Source organism: Palaemon carinicauda, chromosome 14 (assembly GCF_036898095.1).
Source record: "Palaemon carinicauda isolate YSFRI2023 chromosome 14, ASM3689809v2, whole genome shotgun sequence".
Taxonomy (NCBI): Eukaryota; Metazoa; Arthropoda; class Malacostraca; order Decapoda; family Palaemonidae; genus Palaemon; species Palaemon carinicauda.
In genome coordinates this window covers 13534000-13559194 of record NC_090738.1, presented here as the reverse complement: position 1 = coordinate 13559194, position 25195 = coordinate 13534000, and the positions used below count along the sequence as shown (strand labels likewise).

Below are 25195 nucleotides of genomic sequence, written 5' to 3'. Positions count from 1 at the left end.
TATTCAAACAGTTAGGGAGAAATGACAGAGGTTAGGACAGAAATCGGCAGGACTAAGCTCAGGAACTCGCCGCGCAGTAAGTGTGACAAGGTGCACTTTCTCAGAGCAAGGTGTACTAGGAATTCCTGTGTCCTATTTTAGGCTACATAACAGATGTGAATGGTACATGTATTCGTTGTTTTGCAAAATGTTTATGTAGATGAAGTAGCTGGAGCTCTTATAAGAATAATAAAAGAATGAGTGTCCGTATAACTGGTGTCAATTGCTGGACTTCCCCTTGGGACACTTTATTATGGGATATAGTTTGTTGGTGAAAAATATACGATTTTGAAGTTATTTCAGTCCGTTTAAATGTCTGAATAAATTTATTTATCAATTGTGTATCCTCAAGTAGGCTACAGTTATCATCATCATCTCCTCCTACGCCCATTGACGCAAAGGGCCTGGGTTAGATTTTGCCAGTCGTCTCTATCTTGAGCTTTTAATGCAATACTTCTCCATTCATCATCTCCTATTTCGCGCTTCATAGTCCTCAGCCATGTAGGTCTGAGTCTTCCCACTATTTTAGTGCCTTGTGGAGTCCAGCTGAACGTTTGGTGAACTAATTTCTCTTATTGAGTGCTAAGAGCATACCCAAACCATCTCCATCTACCCCTCACCATGACATCAAGTAAGCTACACTTATAGACAATATTTATCTCTGGAAGAGGTGGGGATCTGTCCGACCATCTCAGCTCTTGTTATGACACTTCTCAGTGCTGATGGTAAATTTGTGCGTTATTCATATTTCAACGAATACAATATAGCTTAATTGGGTCAAATGAAATAGTATGTATACTGTATCCGATTTATTTATGTAAGAGCATTTGAATTGCAGATATACCTTCATGAGGACGAATAATTATGGTATAACAAAATAGCTGTTATAAATAATGCACCACCACTTATAATTCCTGAAGGATTGGCATGATCATATTGGAAAGGGAGATTGTCATAAAATTTCTTTATAATTATTATACAGAGGTCAATGCCTTGGAGATGTAAGTAAAGTTTCATGGTATCACATTCAATATATGTGTGTCTAACAAAATATACTGATTCATAGTCTTATGCAAAATAATTTAATGTAAATATTATATTTTGTATACTTGTCCGATTGACTGATTTTTATTATTTGTTTTACAGACGAGCTAATAAAATGAGATACATTACTATCTGGTATTATGGAAAAACAACGATTTCATCACTCGCCTAAGTTAGACCGCAGTGTTGCCATATATGAGAATTTTTCCCTAGATTTGGGGATTTTGGGTGTCTGGTGGAGATATTCTGTACAGATTTCTATGAAGAAGAAACAAATTATTATTATTATTATTATTATTATTATTATTATTATTATTATTATTATTATTAGCCAAGCTACAACTCTAGTTGGAAAAGCAAGATGCTATAAGCCCAAGGGCTCCAATAGGGAAAAATAGCCCAGTGAGGAAAGGAAATAATGAAATAGATAAATGATGAAAACAAATTAACAATAAATCATTCTAAAAACAGTAACAACGTCAAAACAGACATGTCCTATATAAACTATTAACAACCTCTAAACAGGTATAAACTATAAAAAGACTCATGTCAGCCTGGTCAACATAAAAACATTTTCTACAACTTTGAACTTTTGAAGTTCTACTGATGCAACTACTCGATTAGGAAGACCATTCCACAACTTGGTAACAGCTGGAATAAAACTTCTAGAATACTGTGTAGTATTGAACCTCATGTTGGAGAAGGCCTGGCTATTAGAATTAACTGTCTGCCTAGTATTACGAACAGGATAAAATTGTCCAGGGAGATCTGAATGTAAAGGATAGTCAGAGTTATGAAAAATCTTATGCAACATGCATAATGAACTAATTGAACGACGGTGCCAAAAATTAATATCTAGATCAGGAATAAGAAATTTAATAGACCGTAAGTTTCTGTCCAACAAATTAAGATGATAATCAGCAGCTGAACACCAGACAGGAGAACAATACTCAAAACAAGGTTGAATGAAAGAATTAAAACACTTTTTCAGAATAGATTGATCACCGAAAATCTTGTAAGACTTTCTCAATAAGCCAATTTTTTGTGCAATTGAAGAAGACACAGACCTAATGTGTTTCTCAAAAGTAAATTTGATGTCAAAAATCACACCTAAAATTTAAAAAGTCATACAAATTTAAAGAAACATTATCAATACTGCGATCTGGATGTTGAGGAGCCACCGTCCTTGACCTACTTACAATCATACTTTTGAGTTTTGTTAGGATTCAACTTCATACCCCATAATTTGCACCACGCAATAATTTTAGCTAGATCTCTATTAAAGGATTCACCAACCCCAGATCTACATTCAGCGGATGGGATTGATGCAATAAGAGTAGCATCATCCGCATATGCAACAAGCTTGTTTTCTAGGCTAAACCACATGTCATGTGTATATAGTATGAAAAGTAATGGGCCAAGAACACTACCCTGTGGAACACCGGATATCACATCCCTATACTCACTATGGTGCCCATCAACAACAACTCTTTGAGATCTATTACTTAAAATAATCAATAAAAATGCTAAGAAACGACCCACCCACGCCCAACTGTTTGAGTTTGAAAACAAGGGCCTCATGATTAACACGGTCAAAGGCAGCACTAAAATTAAGGCCAATCATACAAATTTCCTGACCACATTCAAGGGATTTTTGTACAGCATTGGAGATTGTGAGAAGGGCATCACATGCTCCAAGGCCTTTACGAAAACCAAATTTCAAAACTAGGGAATAGATAATTACCTTCAGCAAATCTATTAAGACGTTTTGCCAGAAGACGTTCAAAACTGTAGATAATATGGAAGTTATGGAAATTGGGTGGTAATCAGTTGGACTTTAGCTACCACAAACACATTTACATAGTGGAGTAACATTACCAATTCTCCAAGTGCTAAAAGCTCCTCTTCTTACTAACTTGCGCAAAATAACACATAACTTTAGAGCTAAGAAATCTGCTGTCTTTGTAAAAAACAAAGGAAAAATACCATTTTTATCTACACCTCTATAAGCATCAAGGTCCATCAACAGAGCTTTAATTTCACGAGATCGAAAAGCTAAACTAGTTAGTTTAGCCTCAGGAAAACAGGAATGAGGAAGTTCAAGTTTTTCATTACTCTGTTTACTCTAAAAAACATCAGCCAAAAGGGTTGCCTTTTCCTTTGGACAGTGAGTGACTGAGCCATCTGGTTTAAGTAAAGGAGGAACTGTTGCATCTACACCAAAGAGTGCAGATTTAAGGGTAGACCACCATTTACGTTCCTGAGTTGTACCAGAAAGGGTTTCTTTAGTGGTTAAATTTTATTCCTTTTCAGTTGAGGCATAAACTCTCTGAGCGAAAGCTCTAAGCTGAGTATAGTTATTCCAGGTCAAATCTGATCTGTTACCCTTCCAAATATGATAGGCCTCCTGCTTCTCCAAATAATCACGTCTACAATCATCATTGAACCACGGTTTGTCCTTCACTCGGTACCTTAGCACACGAGAAGGGATACGCCTATCAATTATGTTGACTAGATTCTCATTCAACGGGACAACAGGATCAACACTACTATATAATTGTGACCAATTCAGCACAAAATATCATACAAAATCCCATTCCAGTCTGCTAGGGATTTCATATAAATTTTTACAAGAGTATGATACATCAGGGGCAGGCTGCTCAGTCTTCTCTACTAATGAAATCAAGACATGATCAGATGTCCCGACTGGAGAGCCAACCTTACTAGTTATAACGCCAGGGGAGTCAGTGTATACGAGGTCCAAGCAATTACCAGACCTGTGGGTAGCTTCATTTATGATTTGCTCACAGCCTGATTCAGAGGCAAAATCTAAAGCTCTTAAGCCTTGGCGATCGGTAGGAGAGATAGAACTTAACCATTCCCCATGGTGAGCATTAAAATCACCAACAAAGACAAAAGAGGCCTTTCTATCATCTTTTTGTATCTTAGCCATAATGGTAAGGAGACAATCGAAGATAGTATCATCCATGCCTGGATTCCGGTAGATGGAACACAAATAAAAGTTGTTATGTCTGGCACAGACTTTTATTACCTGAATTTCATGACATCCACATTGATAGCAGAACTTATGAGAAGCAGGGTACTTAGTCCTAATATACACCGCCATTCTCCTGACCCTAGGGATGGCAACGCGTTTCAACATTATTGACTTCTTAAAACCAGTTATAAGGAGCTCAGATGAGTGCCTCATATTAGAAACCAAAGTTTCTGAGCACAAAAGAATATCTTTCTGTCTGGACGCAACTGTAAGGTCTTGAATATTTGCATGAAGACCACGAATATTGCAATACAGAAGACGACATTGACGAAATCTAGGATGTACTGGTCCCGGATTTCGCTCAATGTCTCCAGACAGCATAAGAATTAATAGTAATAAAAAGAGACATCATACTTAAACACTAGATTAACAAGAATTATAACAAAAACAATATGTACAGAATTATAAATAAAGTGATTGATCAAACCCATAGACTATAGTAAAAAAGTCGGAAAAATTAGTCAACATGGAGGAGCCGATACACCATGCAAGGCTAAATACCCTCCAGGATAGCCACTTCAACTGAAGGGAGGACAGTAAGGATGGTTTTAAGAAGAAAAAGAACAAGATAAGGAAAAGACAACCTCTTGATAAACCACCAGGCATCCACGGTCCTTCTATTAAGCCTGCCCAACACATCATTTAAAAAAACAAGAGGAAGGGAAAAAGCTAAGATAGAAGTCCCGAGTGTACACCTTTATGCTGTGCCATTAGTTTGGTTACACTTATATGAAGTAAAGTGGGTAATTTCTATATTAGTAAAGCCTATGAGATCAAAAGTATATTTACGTGGAAATGGGGATTTTGGGGTTATTTTGGGGATTTTTAATCATAAGTTTTGGGGATTTTTAGAGTAACTCATCTGCACATCTGGCAACACTGTTAGACCGGAAAAATGGCTACTCTGTGTCGAGTTGGGACGGTGCTCCTTAGACATAAAAATGCAATTATAAGACCTTCTGGCAGTCTTTTAAGAGTAGCTAGCATTTCGACGTCTAAAAAGAACAAAGATACGATAACCGTCAATGATGCCATCCCGGTCCAGAGTAAGACTGCAGCGGAAGAAGTGGTGCAAGATAAGGTAGGCATTCGTGTCCTGACTATAAATATTTAGTATATTTTAATGAATTTTGCTACATAAAAGGCAGCATCATTTGTGTATTATAAGATCAATTTCTACAACATTACGCCAGTACAGTTTTAAGTTGTGTGTTTAGTTATTGGGTACTATAGCCAATAGTAGACCAGATCTGGCCAGTTTTGCCTCCTTCCAAGCTGCTTTCATAGGTTGAAACTGATATCTCTATCGTAGAAAAAATTACTACACCTTATAACTATAGTTAATGCCTTTTTAAAAGGGGAACTGGTGTATGCATGATAGCAGCCACCTATGTGTATGATGACGCAACAGTACCCAAAGTGCTACTGTCCTCAGCGGGTAGTGTCCCCAGTGGGCACCTACCCATTGAGGCTAGACATGTTATATAGGGAATATGCAGGGGTGACCAACACAATAGCTAGGTTAGGTTGGTTTGTTAGGTTCTGTACCCTTTTTTACCTTTTTATATGTGTTAAGTGTGTATGGAACAATTCATTAAAATATACATGACAATATTACCGTAGCATTGCTACCATTAGCAATGCCTTTGTAACGTTAAAGCTGTGTATCACTGGTAACGTTGATTATTTTAACATTCCCAGTACATACGTGAGTTTTGTGACCTGGGAACTCTTAGGTTAGGTTAGGTGGTTTTGTTAGGTTCTGTACCCTTTTTGTACTTTTTATATATTGTGTAAAACTTATATTGAAAAATTATTTAAAATACGTATGGAAATATCTAGCATTACTGTACTATCGCTAGTAATGTCACCGTACCGTTGGTAACGCTGTGTATCATTCGTATCGAGGCTAATTTTACCGTTCTCAGTAAATAGCTGAGGTTTGTGACCTGTCAACAACTAGGTTAGGGTAGGTGGGTTTGTTAGGTTCTGTACCCTTTTTGTACTATTTGTATATTGTGTAACCGGTAATATTACCTTAACAATTCGAGTCATCGTTGGTAACAATGTATCATTGGTAACGTTGCTAATGTTATCATTCGGCATACATTCATGAGTGAAGTTGTTATTAGGTTATTACCAATTATCATGTCTGACAATGACTCCATTGCCTGAAAGGGACATGGTAGGGGAGACCCCATTCGCTAACTCAACATAGCCTGGTGGGGCCATTTTCCCTATATAATATTTTTTGCCTCAGCGGGTAGGACCCACTGAAGACGATGCCCGCTGAGGACAGTAGCACTTCTGACCCTTATCTGATGTCGGCTGACTAAGAATACAGCACTGTAAGGGGTCGTTACCCCCCCCCCCATTAGGTAAGGACATAGCTTGTTGGTTAGGTTAGGGGGGGGGGAGTTTAATTTAATTGGCGTCCATATTTTATGCTTGCTGGAGGAACTTGCCACTGATATACAAAGATTCCAAAACCAATACAAAAGAACACTACTCAACTTTAATGGCCCCACCTAGTCTAACTTACAAGCTGTGTCCCTTCCTAATAGGGGCCTACGCCCCCTGCTACCCCCTTACACTACCGTATTCTTAATCTCTAACATGGGATCCCCATTACAATGTTCTATTCATAATTGGCCGTCATCATACATGCATGTGGCCGCGATCATACATACACCCAGAAACGGAGTGAGCTGTACTTACATTACTTCAGCTTTAGCTTCAGCTTCCAGGATAATTCGTAACCTTTACAACAACACCACTATTACTCAAAGTCACTAAAGTCGGAATCTTCGAGTGGTATATTCTTCTTGCCCAGAGACAACTTCTTTTATTGCGGAGCGTTGGATGAACAGGCAATTAGCAGAGGAGTAAGGTGTTGGGATGAACCAGGATTTTCAGAATCACCAATATTGAGTGGGTAAACACCCTTGACTAATTTTTAGTACTCACCACAGGGATTTGATCGGACTCACAAAATTAACGCTATGATTAACAGTGCGATGTCGAAATTTATCCTCGATATTGCTATATATAAGCCTTCCATCAGTTCGAAATTATTGTAGTTTCGGGATGGATGAACTCTAATAATATCAGGATCAGTGTCTTTTCCGAACGATCCTCGACAACCCTAAAGAAAGTCTTAACATTTTTCCTGGTCAATCCCGCTAACACCCATTTGCCATCGACATTGCTACCAACATTATATTTCCTCTTTCCGAATTTACTTTTGTGTTGTGAGATACAAACGTTTAGTGTATGGGGCCAATGAGGTTCTGGGGAAAACCGTAAACAAAACTTGCTACAATACAGTAATAAACATCTTTGCACGATAGTTTCAACTGTGAAAAAAAGCTACCATGAGTAGGGGCAATCTTCTTACGGCAATGTTTGAACACCGCCAAAAAAAACTTAGGATGGCCATTATTTGATGATTTTCCTTCATATTTATGTTGCATTTCACCAGTATGACATTTTAAACAAACACCCGAAAAAGCTCCCAAGGGTCCCATTTTATACAAATACAGTCTAAATTTGTCACTTTTTGTAAAATTCACAATCCTTACAATACTTGGATTGATCGAGATCGAATTGATAAAGTATCTTCCCACTGATAAGTTGCCATCTTCCCGCCACGTTGGTAAAGACTGAGCATCTCCGACCCCTGGGGGACGCTCTCATTACCCTCTTTGAATTTTTGGAAATATGGGATTCTGATTGGATTAAAAAAAAAAAAAAAAAGCCCTCCGGCAATTTCCAGAGTCAATTGGGGTCCGATCGGGTTGTTTCAAATTGCCACGACTGTCGATTAGTTTAGTATTCCGCTGCTAAAGCGATGTTGAATCGATCAAAATGCCATCTACAAGAAATTCTAGGAACTATGGGAGTGAGAAACTGGGTGGCTGGGAGCAGAGTTCGTTCAACTTATAAATTTCACGATAATTTTGATGGTTTTTAAAATGATTCCATATCTATTTGGTAAGCACTTACCCTGGGTATTTAGAACATTCTGAACAGTTTTTATTCTGTACATGTTTCCAATATAGTTGCAAGTAAGGTGGCAGTTATCATACATACCCCGGTAATTATAAGTGTTTTGAAGATACTAGATAATGATTTTTGGCGAAAATCCATAGATTTTGAGTTATGGTGTGTCATCAACCATAACTGAAAAGCTATGGTTTTGCGCTAGATATTGTCATCAAATACATCCGAAACACTAAATATACTAAATAAACAGTCTGTTTGTATAGTATTTAAATTAACATTATTCGTAAGTGGTGGTCGTACTATATTACAAATATTTTCTTATTTAGTTGGGCTAATGATTTATTGGTTATTGCACTGTTGTATGCTTGATTCGCTCATAATTAAACATTATCCCATATCTCCTATGTTCTGGCAATCAGAACATGGTTTGTTACGCCCTAGTCCTGTGGGCTAGTATTTCGGCGTTTTCAACTTTACAAACTTAGAATTTGAATACAGTGGAACCTCTAGAATTTGAATACAGTGGAACCTCTACATACGATTGTCTTTACATACGATTGTTCTAACATCCGAAGTAAAATTCCATCAAATTTTTGTCTCGACACCCGAAGTACTGTAACTCCTATAGACCTCTCGCCCAGATACAGAAAGGAATCAAAGATACAGGCGATGTAACAGCAAATGTCTCTCTTATTAGAGGAGGCGGCAATAGAGAGGGTGCGAGATTTACGGTCACCAGGATTTTACAACCGCTTGTTCCTGGTTCCCAAGAACTTGGGGGGGATGGAGACCAGTCCTGGATGTCAGTGCACTCAACGTCTTTGTACAGAATACAAAGTTCACTATGGAGACAACGAAATCAGTCCTAGCAGCAGTCAGAAAGGACGACTGGATGGTCTCTTTAGACCTTCAGGATGCGTACTTTCACATCCCCATCCATCCAAACTTCAAGAAATACCTGAGGTTCATGTACAAGGAGGAAGTTTTCCAGTTTCGGGCTCTTTGTTTCAGCCTAAGCTCCGCGCCCCAAATCTTTACGAAGTTATTGTGAAATGTAGCGGGAATGCCGCATTCAAGAGGTATCGGAGCCTCCCTGTATCTGGACGACTAGCTACTTGGAGCTCATTCCTACGATCGCTGTCTGGAGGATCTGCAGATGACGATGAAGTTATTAGAAGAACTGGGTCTTCCGATAAACAGGGACAAGTCACAACTGACACCATCCCAAGACATTCTGTACTTGGGGATGGAGATTCGGAGTCAACTTTTTCGGGCTTTTCCGTCTGCCTCAAGGACGGAACAAACCCTGATGAAACTTCAATGCTTTCTAAAGAAGTGTTCTGCGAGGGATTGGATGAGTCTTCTGGGAACCCTTTCCTCATTGGAGCAGTTTGTCTCCTTGGGAAGACTGAATCTTCGTCCCCTTCAGTTCCACCTCAATCTACATTGGAACAGAGGAAGGGAGCTGGAGACAAAATGTTTCCCCATTTCAGAATCCACAAAGTGATGCCTTCAGTGGTGGAACGACCATGTCAAACTTCAAGAGGGTCTTTCTCTGGAACAGATAAACCCAGACCTTGTGTTGTGTTCAGACGCCTCGGACTCGGGGTGGGGAGCAACACTGGGAAAGTTGGAGATCTCGGGTTCCTGGACAAAAGATCAGGAGATCCTCCACATAAACCAGAAGGAGCTGTTGGCAGTCCTATTAGCCCTCAAAGGCTTCGAAGAGTCAGTCCTGAACAGAGTGGTTTAGGTCAACTCCGACAACACTACAGCGTTGGCCTACGTAGGCAAGCAAGGCGGAACTCACTCGAGGTCTCTTTACGAGACTGCGAGAGAGTTACTGGGCAAGAGAAAAGAATGTAACCCTAGTAACAAGATTTATTCAAGGGGAAAGAAATGTGATGGCAGACAGTCTGAGCAGAAAAGGTCAAGCCTTGCCTACAGAATAGACGCTTCATCAGGAAGTCTGCAAGAGCCTGTGGCAGACTTTGGGTCGTCCTTGTATAGACCTGTTCGCAACCACGAAGACGGAGAGACTGGACACTTACTGTTCCCCAGTGCCAGACCCCGAAGCAGTTCACATCGACGCTTTCCTCATGGACTGGTCCCATCTGGACGTGTACCCATTCCCACCTTTCAAGATTGTGCACAAAGTGATGCAAAAATCTGTGTCGCACGAGGGAACCAGAATGACTCTAGTGGCTCCCTTTTGGCCCACAAGAGAGTGGTTCACAGAAGTATTGGAATGGATGGTGGACACACCGAGAAGCTTCCCTTTGAGAATAGATCTACTCAAACAACCCCACTTGGAAAGGTACCATCAAAACCTCCAAGCTCTACATCTAACTGCCTTCAGACTATCGAAAAACTCACGAGAGCTAGAGGTTTTTGAAGGAAGCAGCTAGTGCGATTGCGAGAGCAAGGAGGTCTTTTACCATCAAGGTTTACCAATCCAAGTGGGAGGTTTTTCGAGAATGGTGCAGAAACAACTCTGTTTCCTCTTCCAATACCTCTATGACTCATATTACTGACTTCCTTCTGTACCTTAGAAAGAAGCGTAAGTTTTCGACCTCAACCATCAAGGGATACAGGAGCATGTTAGCGGCCGTTTTCAGGCATAGGGATTTGGACCTGTCCAATAATAAAGATCTCCAGGACCTTCTCAAGTCCTTTGAAACGACTAAAGAATGACATCAGGAATCGCCAGTTTGGAACCTAGACATACTCCTGATGTTCCTATTGAGTAGCAGGTTTGAACCTTTATATTCAGCCTCATTTAAGAACCTCACCATGAAGACTATCTTTTTGGTCAGTTTGGCGACAGCAAAACGGGTCGGTGAAATTCATGCCTTCAACAAAAATGTAGGCTTTAGAGATAACAAGGCTATCTGCTCCTTACAGCTAGGTTTTCTTGCTAAGAACGAACGCCCTTCACAACCCTGGTCCTAGGCTTTTGAGATTCCGAACCTTTCGGATTTGGTTGGAGAGGAATTAGAGAAGGTCCTGTGTCCAGTAAGAGCCCTGAAGTTCTACCTGGAAAGAACAAAGAATTTACGGGGCAAGTCAGAAGCACTTTGGTGCTCAGTCAAGAAACCTTCGCTACAGATGTCTAAGAATGCGCTATCCTTCTTCATCGGGCTCTTAATAAGGGAGGCTCATTCTCATTGTAGTGAGATGGACTTCAAGCTTTTGAAGGTCAAGACACATGAGGTTAGAGCTGTGGCAACGTCTGTAGCCTCCAAGCAGAATAGGTCTTTGCAGAGCATCATGGACACGACATTCTGGAGGAGCAAATCTGTGTTCACCTCACACTATCTAAAACAAGTCCAGACTCTTTATGAGGACTGCTACACCCTAGGACCATTCGTAGCAGCGAGTGCAGTAGTGGGGGAAGGATCTACCACTACACTCACGTAACCTATTACCCTTTTTTCTTCCCTTGGAACTGTTGTAATTTTATGGTTGTTCGTGGAGATTGCGACAGTCTTCCACAATTAAAGAGTCAAAGTGGTAAAGTGGAAAGTGCGCATAATGTGTTTAGTGTTGCGACCGAGGGTTCGTCTGTTCGTGCTTGTCGCCCTAGTCCTAGACCTCTTTCAGGCTCCCCTGCACCAGGGAGAAGGAATGTCGTAGGACTTAAGGGAGCGAGAGGTGTAAACCGACGTACAGACGTTCCCTCTAAGGTATCAGACGTTTCTCATCAAGAACGTCCTTACCATAAGACGGGGGAGACTAAGTTCTCCTCATCTTCCGACGATTTGCCGCATAAGAAACCTTGGCGTAAGGTTTCTAGACCCTTAAAGCGCAAGTCAGTCCCTTCAGGACAGGTCCAGCGTCCGGGCTGTAGCCATTGGGGCAGCTCTGACCGTTTTCAGTCATCGGATGGCTGTTCGCCTGTTAAGCGTAAGCGTGACACGGAGTCCGAGGGTCCCGTTCGGTGCGATGATTTGCATGCACAGACGTTGCCGACGTCACGGCCCGTTCCGACTCCCGTTGACCCGAAGTGGAGTGTCCTACAGGACATGCAGTTGAAACTTTCATCTTTAATGGAGGTTTATGAGCATGAACAGGTTCGTAAAGATCCTTTGCTTGCGGTTCGCCAGTCCGACAAGCGTGACTCTGGTCTTCAGCCGCCTAAGCAAGTTTTGTCTCGTCATTATGATGTTAGCTCTAATGTTATCGGTGCTGTTGAACGCGACTCTGATCGTGTTCCTCGTCATTCACGTCAGTTACGTGACGTGGAACCTCTTTTGCCGCAGACTCAAGGTGACGTTTAGCTACTGTCGCCGCAGTCTCGAAGTGACGTTCGTCGGCCGACTCCGTTGCCCCGACGTGACGTTGAACGTCAGTCACCGCGGTCGGGTGTTGTTTTTCAAACTCAAACCCTGCAGTCAGTGTAGTCCCGACGTGATGTCTAACGTTAGTCGACACAGTCTGTTGTTGTTTGTCAGTCTCAAGACTTTGTCTTTGCAGCCTCGGCGTGACGTCGTTACCTCAGCTGTTGCTGCGGCTCCGTCGCATGTTGATATAGCCTGCCAAGCGTTGCCTCCTCGGCATGTCTCTCCGTATCGCGAGACTTTGCCGTTGTCGGATGAAGTTCCTTCGGATGAGGAAGTCGTTGATCCCCTTCCTTTGGGGACTCTTTCGGATGGAGAGGAGCCTAGGGTTGCTCAGCCCTCCCTTGATTTTAAGAAGATCATGCTTATCTTTAAGGACCTGTTTCCTGATCATTTTGTTTCTGCTGCTCCTCGTTTGCCTCCATCTGAGTTCACGCTGGGCCTAGCTGCTTCGACTCCGTCATTCACGAAGTTAGTGCTCTCTCGCTCTTCTAAGAGAGCTTTGCGTTTGTTGGGCGACTGGTTAATGTTCAGGAGGAATATGGGGAAGTCCACTTTTGCTTTTCCCCCTTTCAAATTGGCTTCTCGTGCGAGCGTCTGGTATGACACGGGAGAAGTTCTCGGCTTGGCGGTGCCTGCCTCTGCCCAGGGAGACTTCTCAAGCCTCGTAGACACTCCTCGTCGTCTGGCCATGAGACGCTCGAAAGTTTGCTGGTCCTCTTCAGATCTAGATCATCTCCTCAAAGGAATTTATCGTGCCTTTGAGCTTTTCAATTTTTTGGATTGGTCTCTGGGAGCCTTGAGTAGGAAGGTCTCGTCAGCAGACCGTGATGTCTCTGTTCAGATTATGTCGTGCATGGACAAGGCAATTAGAGATGGCTCTAATGAACTTGCTGCTATTTTCACAGCAGGGGTTCTTAAGAAGAGAGAGACTCTTTGTTCTTTTCTGTCCGCAGGTGTCACTCCTTGTCAAAGGTCAGAACTTCTCTTTGTGCCATTGTCTTCTGCCTTGTTCCCGCAGCAGCTTATTAGAGATATTGCAGCGTCTCTTGTACAGAAGGACACTCATGATTTGATGGCCACGTCTGCTCGTAAGGCTGTACCTTCATCTTCTTATATCAACAGACCTAAATTTGAAACTCCAGCTACAAGGTTTATCCCGCCTTTTCATGGCAGAGCTCCCAGTAAGGGAGGCTCTCGTGCCGATAGTAAGCGGGGCAAGAAGAAAGGATCTAAATTCTCCCGTGGCAGAGTCTGACTGCCCACGTCCTCAGACAGCAGTAGGTGCCAGATTGACCAACTTCTGGCAGGCCTGGGAGAAGAGGGGTGCAGACCGGGAGTCTGTTTTGTTGCTGAAGGAGGGTTACAAAATTCCTTTTGTACGGAGACCTCCTCTAGTAAAAGATCCGATAGACCTCTCTCCCAGGTATAGAGAGGAGACAAAGAGACAGGCGTTACATCTTCAGGTGTGTCTGTTGTTAGAGAAGGGGGCGGTGGTGCAAGTCTCGGACCTTCAATCCCCAGGTTTTTACAACCGTCTCTTCCTGGTTCCGAAGAACACAGGAGGTTGGAGGCCAGTGCTGGATTTCAGTGCTCTCAACGTATTTGTTGTAAAAACAAAATTTACGATTGAGACCACCAAATCCGTTTTGGCAGCAGTCAGAGAGGGCGACTGGATGGTCTCTCTCGACTTGCAGGATGCGTACTTCCACATTCCAATACATCCAGACTCTCAACCTTATCTGAGGTTTGTGTACAGGAATGTGGTGTATCAATTCCGAGCACTGTGCTTCGGCCTCAGCCCTGCTCCTCTTGTTTTTACGAGGCTCATGAGAAATGTAGCAAAGTTCCTACATTTGTCGGGGATCAGAGCCTCCCTGTACTTGGACGACTGGTTACTCAGAGCGTCGTCCCGTCATCGCTGTCTGCAGGACCTACAGTGGACTTTGGATCTTGCAAAGGAGTTGGGCCTCTTGGTGAACATGGAGAAGTCACAGCTGACTCCCTCCCAAACGATTCTCTATTTGGGGATGGAGATACAGAATCTAGCTTTTCGGGCTTTTCCGTCTGCCAACAGGATCGAGCAGGCTTTGCTCAAAGTCCGTCTCGTGCTAGAGAAAAACCGTTGCTCTGTGAGAAGCTGGATGAGCCTCCTAGGGACGCTTTCATCTCTGGAACAGTTTATCTCTCTAGGGAGACTTCACCTACGCCCTCTCCAGTTCCACCTAGACTTCCATTGGAACAAGGAGAAAACTTTGGAGGCGGTCTCGATTCCGATCTCCGATCCAGTCAAGACTTGCCTGGCTTGGTGGGACAGCAATATAAGACTTCGGGAAGGTCTGTCTCTGGCAGTCAAGAACCTGAACCATGTGTTATTTTCAGACGCATCGGATTTGGGTTGGGGGGCGACTCTGGACAGTCTGGAATGCTCGGGTCTTTGGGCCGCGGACCAGAGGAGCCTTCACATCAACTGCAAGGAGCTGTTAGCAGTCCATTTAACAATGAGGAGTTTCGAGAGCCTGCTTCGAAACAAGGTGGTAGAAGTGAAGGCAGACAATACCACGGCCTTGGCTTACATCTCGAAGCAAGGAGGCACTCACTCCCACGCTCTTTTCGTCATCGCAAGGGACCTCCTCATTTGGTCAAAAGATCGAAACATCTCGCTTTTGACGAGGTTCGTCCAAGGGAAGTTGAATGTCTTGGCGGACTGTCTCAGTCGAAGAGGTCAGGTGATTCCTACGAAGTGGACGCTCCACAAGGATGTGTGCAAGAGTCTTTGGATGACTTGGGGTCAACCCACCATCGATCTCTTTGCGACCTCGCTGACAAAAAGGCTCCCGACTTATTGCTCTCCAGTCCCAGATCCAGAGGCGGCCCACATAGATGCCTTTCTGTTGGACTGGTCTCACCTGGACGTTTATGCCTTTCCACCTTTCAAGATCCTCAACAAGGTGTTGCAGAAGTTCGCCCCTCACGAAGGGACCAGGTTGACGTTGGTTGCTCTCCTCTGGCCCGCGAGAGAGTGGTTCACAGAGGTACTTCTATGGCTGGTAGACGTTCCAAGGAGTCTGCCTTTGCGGATGGATCTCTTACGACAGCCTCACGTAAAGAGACTTCATCAAAGCCTCCCCGCGCTTCGTCTGACTGCCTTCAGACTATCGAAAGACTCTCAAGAGCTCGAGGATTTTCGAAGGAGGCAGCTAGAGCGATCGCGAGGGCTAGAAGATCCTCTACCATCAAGATCTACCAGTCGAAGTGGGAGGTATTTAGAGATTGGTGCAAGCCCTCCTCTTTTTCCTCCTCCAGTACCTCTGTAGCGCAGATTGCGGATTTTCTGCTATATCTGAGAAACGGTCGCTCCCTCTCTGCATCCACCATTAAAGGCTACAGAAGCATGTTAGCTTCTGTTTTCAGGCATAGAGGTTTGGATCTTTCGAATAACAAAGATCTCCAAGACCTCCTTAAGTCTTTCGAGACCTCTAAGGAGCGTCGTATTTCAACTCCTGCTTGGAACTTGGACGTGGTCCTACAGTTCCTAATGTCAGACAGGTTTGAGCCTTTAAATTCAGCCTCCCTGAAGGATCTTACCCTCAAGACACTTTTATTGGTGAGCTTGGCTTCGGCCAAAAGGGTCAGTGAGATCCATGCTTTTAGTAAGAACATCGGCTTCTCAACAAATAAAGCAATATGTTCTCTTCAACTTGGTTTTTTGGCCAAGAATGAACTTCCGTCTCGTCCTTGGCCTAAATCTTTTGAAATACCTAGTCTTTCTGAGATCGTAGGTAATGAAGTTGAAAGAGTGCTGTGCCCCGTTAGAGCTCTTAAGTTTTACTTATCTAGAACTAAACCGATACGAGGTTGTTCAGAGGCTTTATGGTGCTCCGTTAAAAAGCCCTCTTTGCCCATGTCTAAGAATGCGTTATCTTACTTTATTAGACTTTTAATTCGGGAGGCACATTCTCATTTAAGTGAGAAGGATCGTAGTTTGCTTAAGGTCAAGACTCACGAAGTTAGAGCGATAGCGACTTCGGTGGCATTTAAGCAAAATAGATCCCTTCAAAGTATTATGGACGCGACCTTTTGGAGGAGCAAGTCGGTGTTCGCTTCATTTTACTTGAAAGACGTCCAGACTCTTTATGAGGACTGCTACACACTGGGTCCATTCGTAGCAGTGAGTGCAGTAGTGGGTGAGGGTTCTACCACTACATTCCCTTAATCCCAATATCTTTTTAATCTACTCTTGAAATTTTTAATCTTATTTTGGGTTGTACGGAAGACTAAGAAGTCTTTCGTAATCTTTTTGATTTGGCGGGTGGTCAAAATGTTGTTTCTTGAGAGCGCCCAGATTAAGGGTATTGATGAGGTCCTGTTATAGGGGTGTTCGCCCTGGATATAGCAGCTCCTGGGAGTCTTTCAGCATCCTGAGAGGATGGCTGGGCTTCGTGAGGATAGCGGACTAATGAGGCAGAGTAATCATCAGAGTCAGCTTCCTTACCAGGTACCTATACTTAAGTTTTTTTTTTTTTTTTTGAAATATTTGTCAAAAACTCTTGAGCATATATGCCTTTATTGTTTTAATACTGGTCTCTACCCACCACCATGGGTGTGAATCAGCTATTTATATATTCACCGGCTAAGTTTAATATTTAAAAATGATATTTTCATTATAAAATAAATTTTTGAATATACTTACCCGGTGAATATATAATATTAAAGGCCCTCCCTTCCTCCCCGATAGAGACCCTACGGACTGAGAAGAACTGGTTTGGTTGAGAAGTATATGCGGTATCTGGCCGATAGTCGGCGCTGGTGGGCACACCCGACAACCTTCATGGCGATCGCTCGCAAGTTTTTTGGAATCTGTCGGGCCGTCAGAGACGTCAGCTATTTATATATTCACCGGGTAAGTATATTCAAAAATTTATTTTATAATGAAAATATCATATTTTCACGACAACTGACATAAGTGTGATGCCTGTGTAATTATTGCAATCAGCCAGGTCTCCTTTGTTTGCTATTTTCACCAACACTCCTAACTCCCGTTCATCAGGTTTTGTCTCTTCATACCACATTCTACAAAATAATCTTAGGTATTCTGGGGTCACTTCATTTTTGGCCAATATCATCTCTGCAGTTATTCCATGGTATCCAGGGGCTTTCCATCACTAGTCTTTTTCCATGCATTTGTTTTTACCAAGTGAAAAATTAAAAGATTGTTACCATTCCATAACCTCAGTATGAACAATCTAAACCTTTCAAATATGGTCAACTCCAATGCAGTACTGCAATGCTTTTTGTGGGGGGGGGAGGGAGGGGCCTAGGTATGATATTCTATGCCCTATGGGATTTATTGATAATTTATGTTTGTTCTGTAACTGGAATACATACCAACGCTATTTATAGGGGTATTACTTGCTGAAAGGACGAGCCTTTAAAATTTAGTGTGGGTTAAGTACCCATCCCACTAGTTGGGGGGGTGGGGTTTAGGGGGTAGCCTGCTACCTCTCCCACTCACACACCTGTGATTGCGGGAAGTTTATGTCTGCTGTGGAGACGGATCCCCACAGCTTTTGCCCTGTCTGCAAAGGACAGCGTTGTGAAGAAGATAATAAGTGTAGTGAGTGTCAGGAGTGGTCTTCCTCCCAATGGGAAATATATGGGTGCAGGTAGAAGAAGTCTAAGTGGGATTCTTCCCCTTCGAAGGGCGGTTCAAAGCAGAAACAACCCAAGGCTTCTTCCTACACCTCTTGACCCTCCTCCGAAGCTCCTTCGCGGACGGCTTCCTTTTGGGGGTGGGCGACGTGTAGTAGCGTAGGCCATTTAACACCTGGCCAACCTCGGTCCTCGAGATTCGCTGCTGCCTCCCCTAGTAGGGTTGCCTTAGCTCTCCCCGCGAGTGAGGGTGTTTCTCTTTCTCCTCTGTTTCAGCTATGGCCGTCGTTAGGTTTGCCCAGTGCACCTTCCAATGAGGCATTGCTGCGGGTTTTGCACCGTGGTGCTGACCTTCAGCACGTGTCAGTTTCAGATGTCAACCCCTTATCCGTTGTCGACGTTTTGCTGTTGGAGAGTTCTTCGGCTGCGCTGCCAGCTACTCCTGTGGCTGCGTCTGCTTCTCCATCTTCCGCCACCAAGGTATTCGTTACTTCCCCTGATGAACATCCTTCGGGGGAAGAGCAAAGTCTGAGGCTCGTCTCTCCGATGAGTGTGTCCCTTTCGAGTAAAGGGTCTCACATAGAGATTCCTCTTTGGAGGCCTACTGATCCTATGCTTCTACATCATTGTGTCAGCGGCAGGCGACCTCGCCGTGTCCAATCTTTCTCTTCGCCCTCAGGGTGCTCTTACCCCATCGGCCAAGAGACATCTCTTCACCTCCACTCCTCAGTCTTCTTCTTCGGAAGAAACTTCGACCTTTACCTCCGATGTGGTCTTATCACTTTACGTCTCTCCAGGCTTTTGCCCAACTGACCATCGTCATCGAGCGACTTATCGTGTTCCACCTAAGCGATTGGTTGCTCGTGAGTCTTCTCCTTGCTTCCAACACGTGATACGCCTGACGTTGACATCAAGCTACTTGTACACCAACGCGTCTAGCTTGTGAATTGCCTGACCATTGTCATCGAGCATTTTCTTGTGTACCAGCTAAGCATTTGGTTATTCGTGAATCGCTTACGTCGCTTCCAACGCGTTCATCGCCTGATCATCGACAACAAACGACGTCCCATGCTCCACCTAAATGATTGATCTCTCGTAAATCGCATACGCGTTCGACATCTCTCCATGCCATCACTATTATTATTATTGATTGATTGTTAAGCTACAACCCTAGTTGGGAAAGCAGAATGCTATAAGCCAAGGGGCTCCAACAGGGAAAATAGCCTAGTGGGGAAAAGAAACAAGGAAAAATAAAATATTTTAAGAACAGTCACATTAAAATAAATATCTCCTAATAAACTATAAAAACTTTAACAAAACAAAAGGAAGAGAAATAAGATAGAATAGTGTGCCTGAGTGTACCCTCAAGCAAGAAAACTCTAACCCAAAACAGTGAAGACCATGGTACAGAGTCTATGGCAATACCCAAGACTAGAGAACAATGATTTGATTTTGGAGTGTCCTTCTCCTAGAAGAGCTGCTTACCATGGCTAGAAAGAGTCTCTTCTACCCTTACCAAGAGGAAAGTGGCCTCTGTACAATTACAGTGCAGTAACCCCATAAGTGAAGAAGAATTGTTTGGTAATCTCAGTGTTGTCAGGTGTACAAGGACAAAAGAGAAAATGTAAAAAATAAGCCAGACTATTCGGTGTGTTTGTAGGCAAATGGAAAATGAATGGTAACCAGAGAGAAGGATCCAATGTAGTCCTGTCTGGCCAGTCAAAGGACCCCATAACTCTCTAGCGGTAGTATCTCAACGGGAATCGCTTCCACGTCAGAAATCGCCTGCTCATCAACGATCGCCCGCTTCAGCATTCGCCTGCTTTTCAGCGTTTTCCTGCTCTTCAGCAATCGCCTGCTCGACAACGGTCACCTGCTTATCAGTGATCGCCCATCTGTCGGCATTCACCTCATCGACCTTATGAGTCCGTAAGCCTTTGCCATCTCGGGAAACGCGTATCTATCATCCAACGAACCAGCATTCGTCTGCACACCAGTGTGTTCTCAAACCATTGCGTCGCTGTCCGGTGGAATGCGTTAGGTCACCTGTTCATGAGCTTCTTCGACACGATTCGTCGCTCATCGGTCGGCCTTCACACCTACCAACGCGTAACTCGCCTCCCCAGCGATTGTCGTCAAACTTACCTGCCGCTCGTGCTCGGGCAGTAACGATCGATCCCGCGTTACCCTGGTATTGCTCTCCAACGCTGGAACACTTCCTCTAGCCATCGACCTTTGAGTCATGAACAGGAAGTTACTCGTCGCTCCCCAACACTTTAGCGACCACCACATCCTCTTGCAAAAGAGGATCTGCTACTGCAACCATCAAAAGCGGTGGCAGTGGCCTCCAAAGGTAGGGTAAGTAACGATCGTTCTCTGTTGCCCCATTCCTCTGCGCACAATCGCGCAGCGTCGCAATTGCTGGGGACGGAGGGTCAACGCCTTGGTTAGGGTGTTAACTCAAGTCTTCGCCCCCATACTTCCTTTACGTACGTTGGAAGCCTCGGTGAGTCCAACCGATCCGGAACTGCTTCTTCCCCCCTGAAGGGGAAGAGGGGATCCCCTGATAAGGTCCCGGTAACGAGAGTTAAGCTGACCCCTATCAGGATGCGTATGGTAGAATCACCATCGCCTTGGCTCCATTTCTAGAGACAATCAAAGGGAAGAGTCCGTGTCGGACTCTCCCCTTCCGTCACCGATGGAAAAACGCCAAGGAAAGAACATGGGCCCTCTTACAGCTCCCCGTTCTCTCTCTTCTGAGAAGGTCACGTCATCTAGACCTTCTGCCTTGGAGCCCCTGTTAACTCCTAGAAGGGAACCTAAGGACTCTTAAGACTATTCCCAAGTCATCCTCCAGGACTCAGATACCCTCTGAGGGTTCCAGGAGTTGAGTCAGTCTTCCAGTTGACGACGGCGACCCACCCCTGGGTGAGGCTTCGGTGGTGGATGAAGTTCCCGCTGCCAGCCCAGCTTCGGACGAAGATCAGGGAATCAGAACACGCCTTTCAGCAGGTTCTGTCCATTATTAGGGCCCTGAATGGGTTACCAGATCTGAAATCGGCCCCTCAAGAAGGCAGAGACACGGCGTGTCTTGGGCACTCAGAAGCCTCCTAAGGTCGGTGCAGCTTTGTCCTGGTCCCGTGGGTTAAAGGGTGTCTGGCGAAAGATCGCCTTCCAACTGTCTTCCGTCTCTGAATCTTTGTGTTCTTCCTCGTCCTCCAAACTCCTCCCACCTTCAGGTGACAACAAGAGATATGGTATTATGGATGAGTCTTTCTTGACAATGTCACTTCACCACTCCCTGGAAGAGCTGACCAAGGTAGTCTCTCCTGGGAGGCTCTCTTCGCATCAGGTCTCATTCTCTGCATCTAAGACCATAACCCAAGAAAAGGTTGATAAGTACGCCATGGAGGCTATTTCGTGGCTGGATCACTGGTTGGTGAATGAGAATCTACTAAAGGGTGTCAATCTTCTCGTCCCTCCTCCCATGCTGTTCTCGGACGCATCAAAGAAAGGGTGGGCGGCACACGTGCTACACCACACTGCCTTAGACCTTTGGTCAGAGTCCAAAAAGTACCTTCACATAAATCTCTTTGATATGAAGGCTGTCTTTCTGGACCTTCAAGAGTTCCACCAGTTCCTAGCGGGTCACTCAGTGGTGGTGATGAGCGACAACACCACGTTAGTGGCTTACATCAAGAAGCAAGGAGGTACTTATTTGCAGCCCCTATCCCATCTAGCAGTAGAGATACTAAGATGGCCGGAAGCACATTTGGTCTCTCCATCGGCTCGCTTCATTCCAGGCAAGAGGAATGTGCTCGCTGACAATCTGAGCAGAGCGTCACAGATAGTGAGTTCCGAATAGTCTTTGGATTCTCTAGTAGCTAACAAAGTACCGACTTTGTGGGGTTCTCCGACTGTGGATCTGTTTGTAACGGCCCTGAACTAAAGGCTCCGCTGTACTGCTCCCCAGTCCCAGATCCCAAGGCTCTCTGACAAGATGCATTCCAACAACGGTGTGACAACATCGACATAATACGCATTCCCACCGTTCTGTCTGATGAGAAGAGTACTCAACAAGACCAGAACATGTCAATCTTTCAATGACCCTCATAGCTCTGCTATGGCATCATGCAGAATGATTCCCGGACCTTCTGCTGCTCTTGACAGAGCTCCCAAGAGAACTTCCTCCATGACACAGTCTACTCAGACAACCACATGTCAACATCTACCACAAGGCAGTAGCTTCGCTACATCTTCATGCCTGGAGGCTATCCTGCATCTCCTCACACAGAGAGGATTTTTGTTACAAGTTGTGAAAAGGATGTCTTTATCTGTAAAAAGCTTCAGCCTCAGTCTACCAGGTGAAGTGGAATGTCTTCTGTGGTTGGTGCCGTGGAAGGGATCTCAATCCACTCGATGCCACTATTCCATCAATAGCGGAGTTCCTCGTTTATTTGTGGGAAGAAATGAGTCTTTCACTTTCAGTGGTTAAAGGCTATCGCTCAGCCTTGAGTCTCGCTTTTAAACAGAAAGGAATGGACATTTCCTCATCTCTGGAACTTTCCCTCCTCATTTGAAGTTATGAACTTACTTGTCGTAAGTCTGAAGTGAGACCTCCCCCATGGAATGTGGTTCGAGTTCTTCGGTCTCCAAAGAGGCCTTCCTTACAAACCATTACACCAGGCAACAGATTGCCACCTGACTTGGAAGACGGTGTCCCTACTTGCCTTGGCATCAGCCAAAAGAGTCAGTGAACTTCTTGGTCTCTCTTATGACATCGCCTATTCAAGGGAATGGGGAGAAGTAAGCTGGAATCCGGGGGTTTTGGAGCCTAGGTTCAAATCCTTACAGATAACGAGTCTCCGCTCTGTAACTGACGACCCAGATCATCTGTTACTATACCCAGTAAGGTGTTTGAGGCACTACTTCAAGAGAACAGCACCAGCGTAGCCCAGAGTGTCCTCTCTCTTTGTAAGCACGGGCAAAACCAAGAGGAGGGTCATGAAGAACACAATCTCTGCATGGATTCGTAAAGTCATAGACTTTGCCCTGAATCCCGACCCACCTCTAACATGTCGTCCCAGAGCTCATGATGTCAGGGGCGTTGTTACGTCCCTGGCCTGCAAAAAAGAACTACTCTGTGACGCACGTGTTACAAGCGGGTGTGTGGAAACAAACAACATTCACCGCCCGCTACCTGCAAGACGTAACCCACAGGAACCTCGATACATTCTCTATCGGTCCTGTGGTGGCTGCATTACAGCTGTTTTAGTACCTCAAGCTCCTCATTGGATAAGTAGCAAAGGGTTTTAGTCTGAATGAATAAAAAGGAATGTTGGGCTCTTTTCCTTTATTCATCCTCCCCCTCTTGGTGAAATGAGAATCCTGGAACCTCTGCACAAGCTGGCCTCAAACCTCTTCAGGTAAACCATTGCTCCCTTGTGTAACCTATTATTGTTCCAATACTGTTATGTCTCATACCCTGTCTAGGTGGTATTGGGAATGTCTTGGTCTCTTCATTTATGTCCTGCAAGACTCGGAATAATGTTTACCAGGACAGTCACACTGCTAGTTTATCACCATACTCAACTTGGGTAGGCCGTTGATCATGGTTAGCAGGTTTAGCGAGGTGTTGGGGTCTCCTTATTGTTGCACAAAACTGCTAAATAGGGAGTACCCCAGGTAAGGCCAAAAACCCAGATTGGCAGGAACATCTGCCCTCCTAATGGGTGAGTCACCCTGTAAATAGCGTTGGTTTGTATTCCAGTTACGGAACAAATGACAAATTTAGAGGTAATCTGTATTTTTCCTAACGATGCAAACCTTTATACATACTTTCCCACCAACCCCTGTCCCACTTGAAGTCCTATCTCCAAGCTAAGTGAGCACAATCACAGGTTTGTGACTGGGAGGGGTAGCAGGCTACCTCCCTACCCCCTGCTAACTAGAGGGATGGGTTGTTAACCCTCGCTAAATTTTAATGGCTCGTCCTTTCAGCTTCGCCGAAAGTAATACCCCTATAAATAGCTAAGGTTTGTATCGTTAGGAAAAATACAATTACCTCCGAATTAGTCATATTTGTAGTCTTATTATATAGAATAATTCTTGTTTTTTTTTTTTCAGAACTGGGTGAGCTGGGGCTTCAGTATGGTGTCTCAGACAGAAGACAACACGAGCATGCATCTTATATTCTTTTTTTCTGTCACATTATGTATTGTATTGGGTGGCTTTGTGTTTGCCTACTTACCTGATATCAAGTAAGAAATTTTGCTATATGTTTTTTCTTTGTGCGATATTGTTCTGTTAGACCTCAGAAGTAGAATTTTGAGGTTTTTAAGGGATAAAATAGTATTTGTAGCTGATTCAATGTTTACGATGTGGTTAGCTCATGTATATGAACGCTATATGCTGTACTGTACTTTACATTCTTTCATGTTCTTAGAACTGAAGACTGATACCTCGCATCTTTTGCAGACACAGGAATTGGGCCCAGCGTGAGGGGTACTTGGAACTGAGACGCAGGGAAGCAGAAGGTTTACCTTTGATTGATGCCAACTTGATTAGTGTAGATAAAATTGAACTTCCAAGTGATGAAGAGATTGGCGATACTGAAATTATCATTTAGACATCTATACATAGGAGAATTATTTAGTGTGTTTAGGTTGGTCAAGCAGATATTGATGATGCCTTTTTGGAAGTTAAGAAAAGATTTTGCCATAAACCTTTGTTGAGGTTGTGGCATTTAATACAAAAATGAGTGATAGAAACTTATTTCATTTGGTCTGTATATACATGTGTATGTTGTTTATTGTATTTAAATTGAAATAAAAAAATGGTAAAGATTTAAATGTAATTTTTTTCCCCAGGATTGTCTTGTCTGCTAGTTTCTGATGTGGTTCCAGAATGTATAATGTATGCCAAATGTTTTTCATGTGACACTGTGATGTGTTTATAGTGGCTCAACTGTCCATTTTTGAAATCTCATTCTAGATTACCACAACTACAATTTATGATTTTATTATTGAGGCTGCATGATTACAAAGTACAGTAAAGG

General features: G+C 43.8%; 1 protein-coding gene across 1 annotated transcript; it reads left to right on the top strand.

Annotated features, from left to right (window-relative positions):
- The first annotated feature begins 5007 nt into the window (after positions 1-5007).
- On the top strand, positions 5008-24989 carry NP15.6 (NADH dehydrogenase [ubiquinone] 1 beta subcomplex subunit NP15.6). The gene is made up of 3 exons (XM_068386811.1): positions 5008-5222; positions 24265-24398; positions 24616-24989. The coding sequence occupies exons 1-3, from the start codon at positions 5037-5039 to the stop codon at positions 24764-24766; spliced, it is 471 nt and encodes a 156-aa protein (XP_068242912.1). The 5' UTR covers positions 5008-5036; the 3' UTR covers positions 24767-24989.
- The last annotated feature ends 206 nt before the right edge of the window (positions 24990-25195 follow it).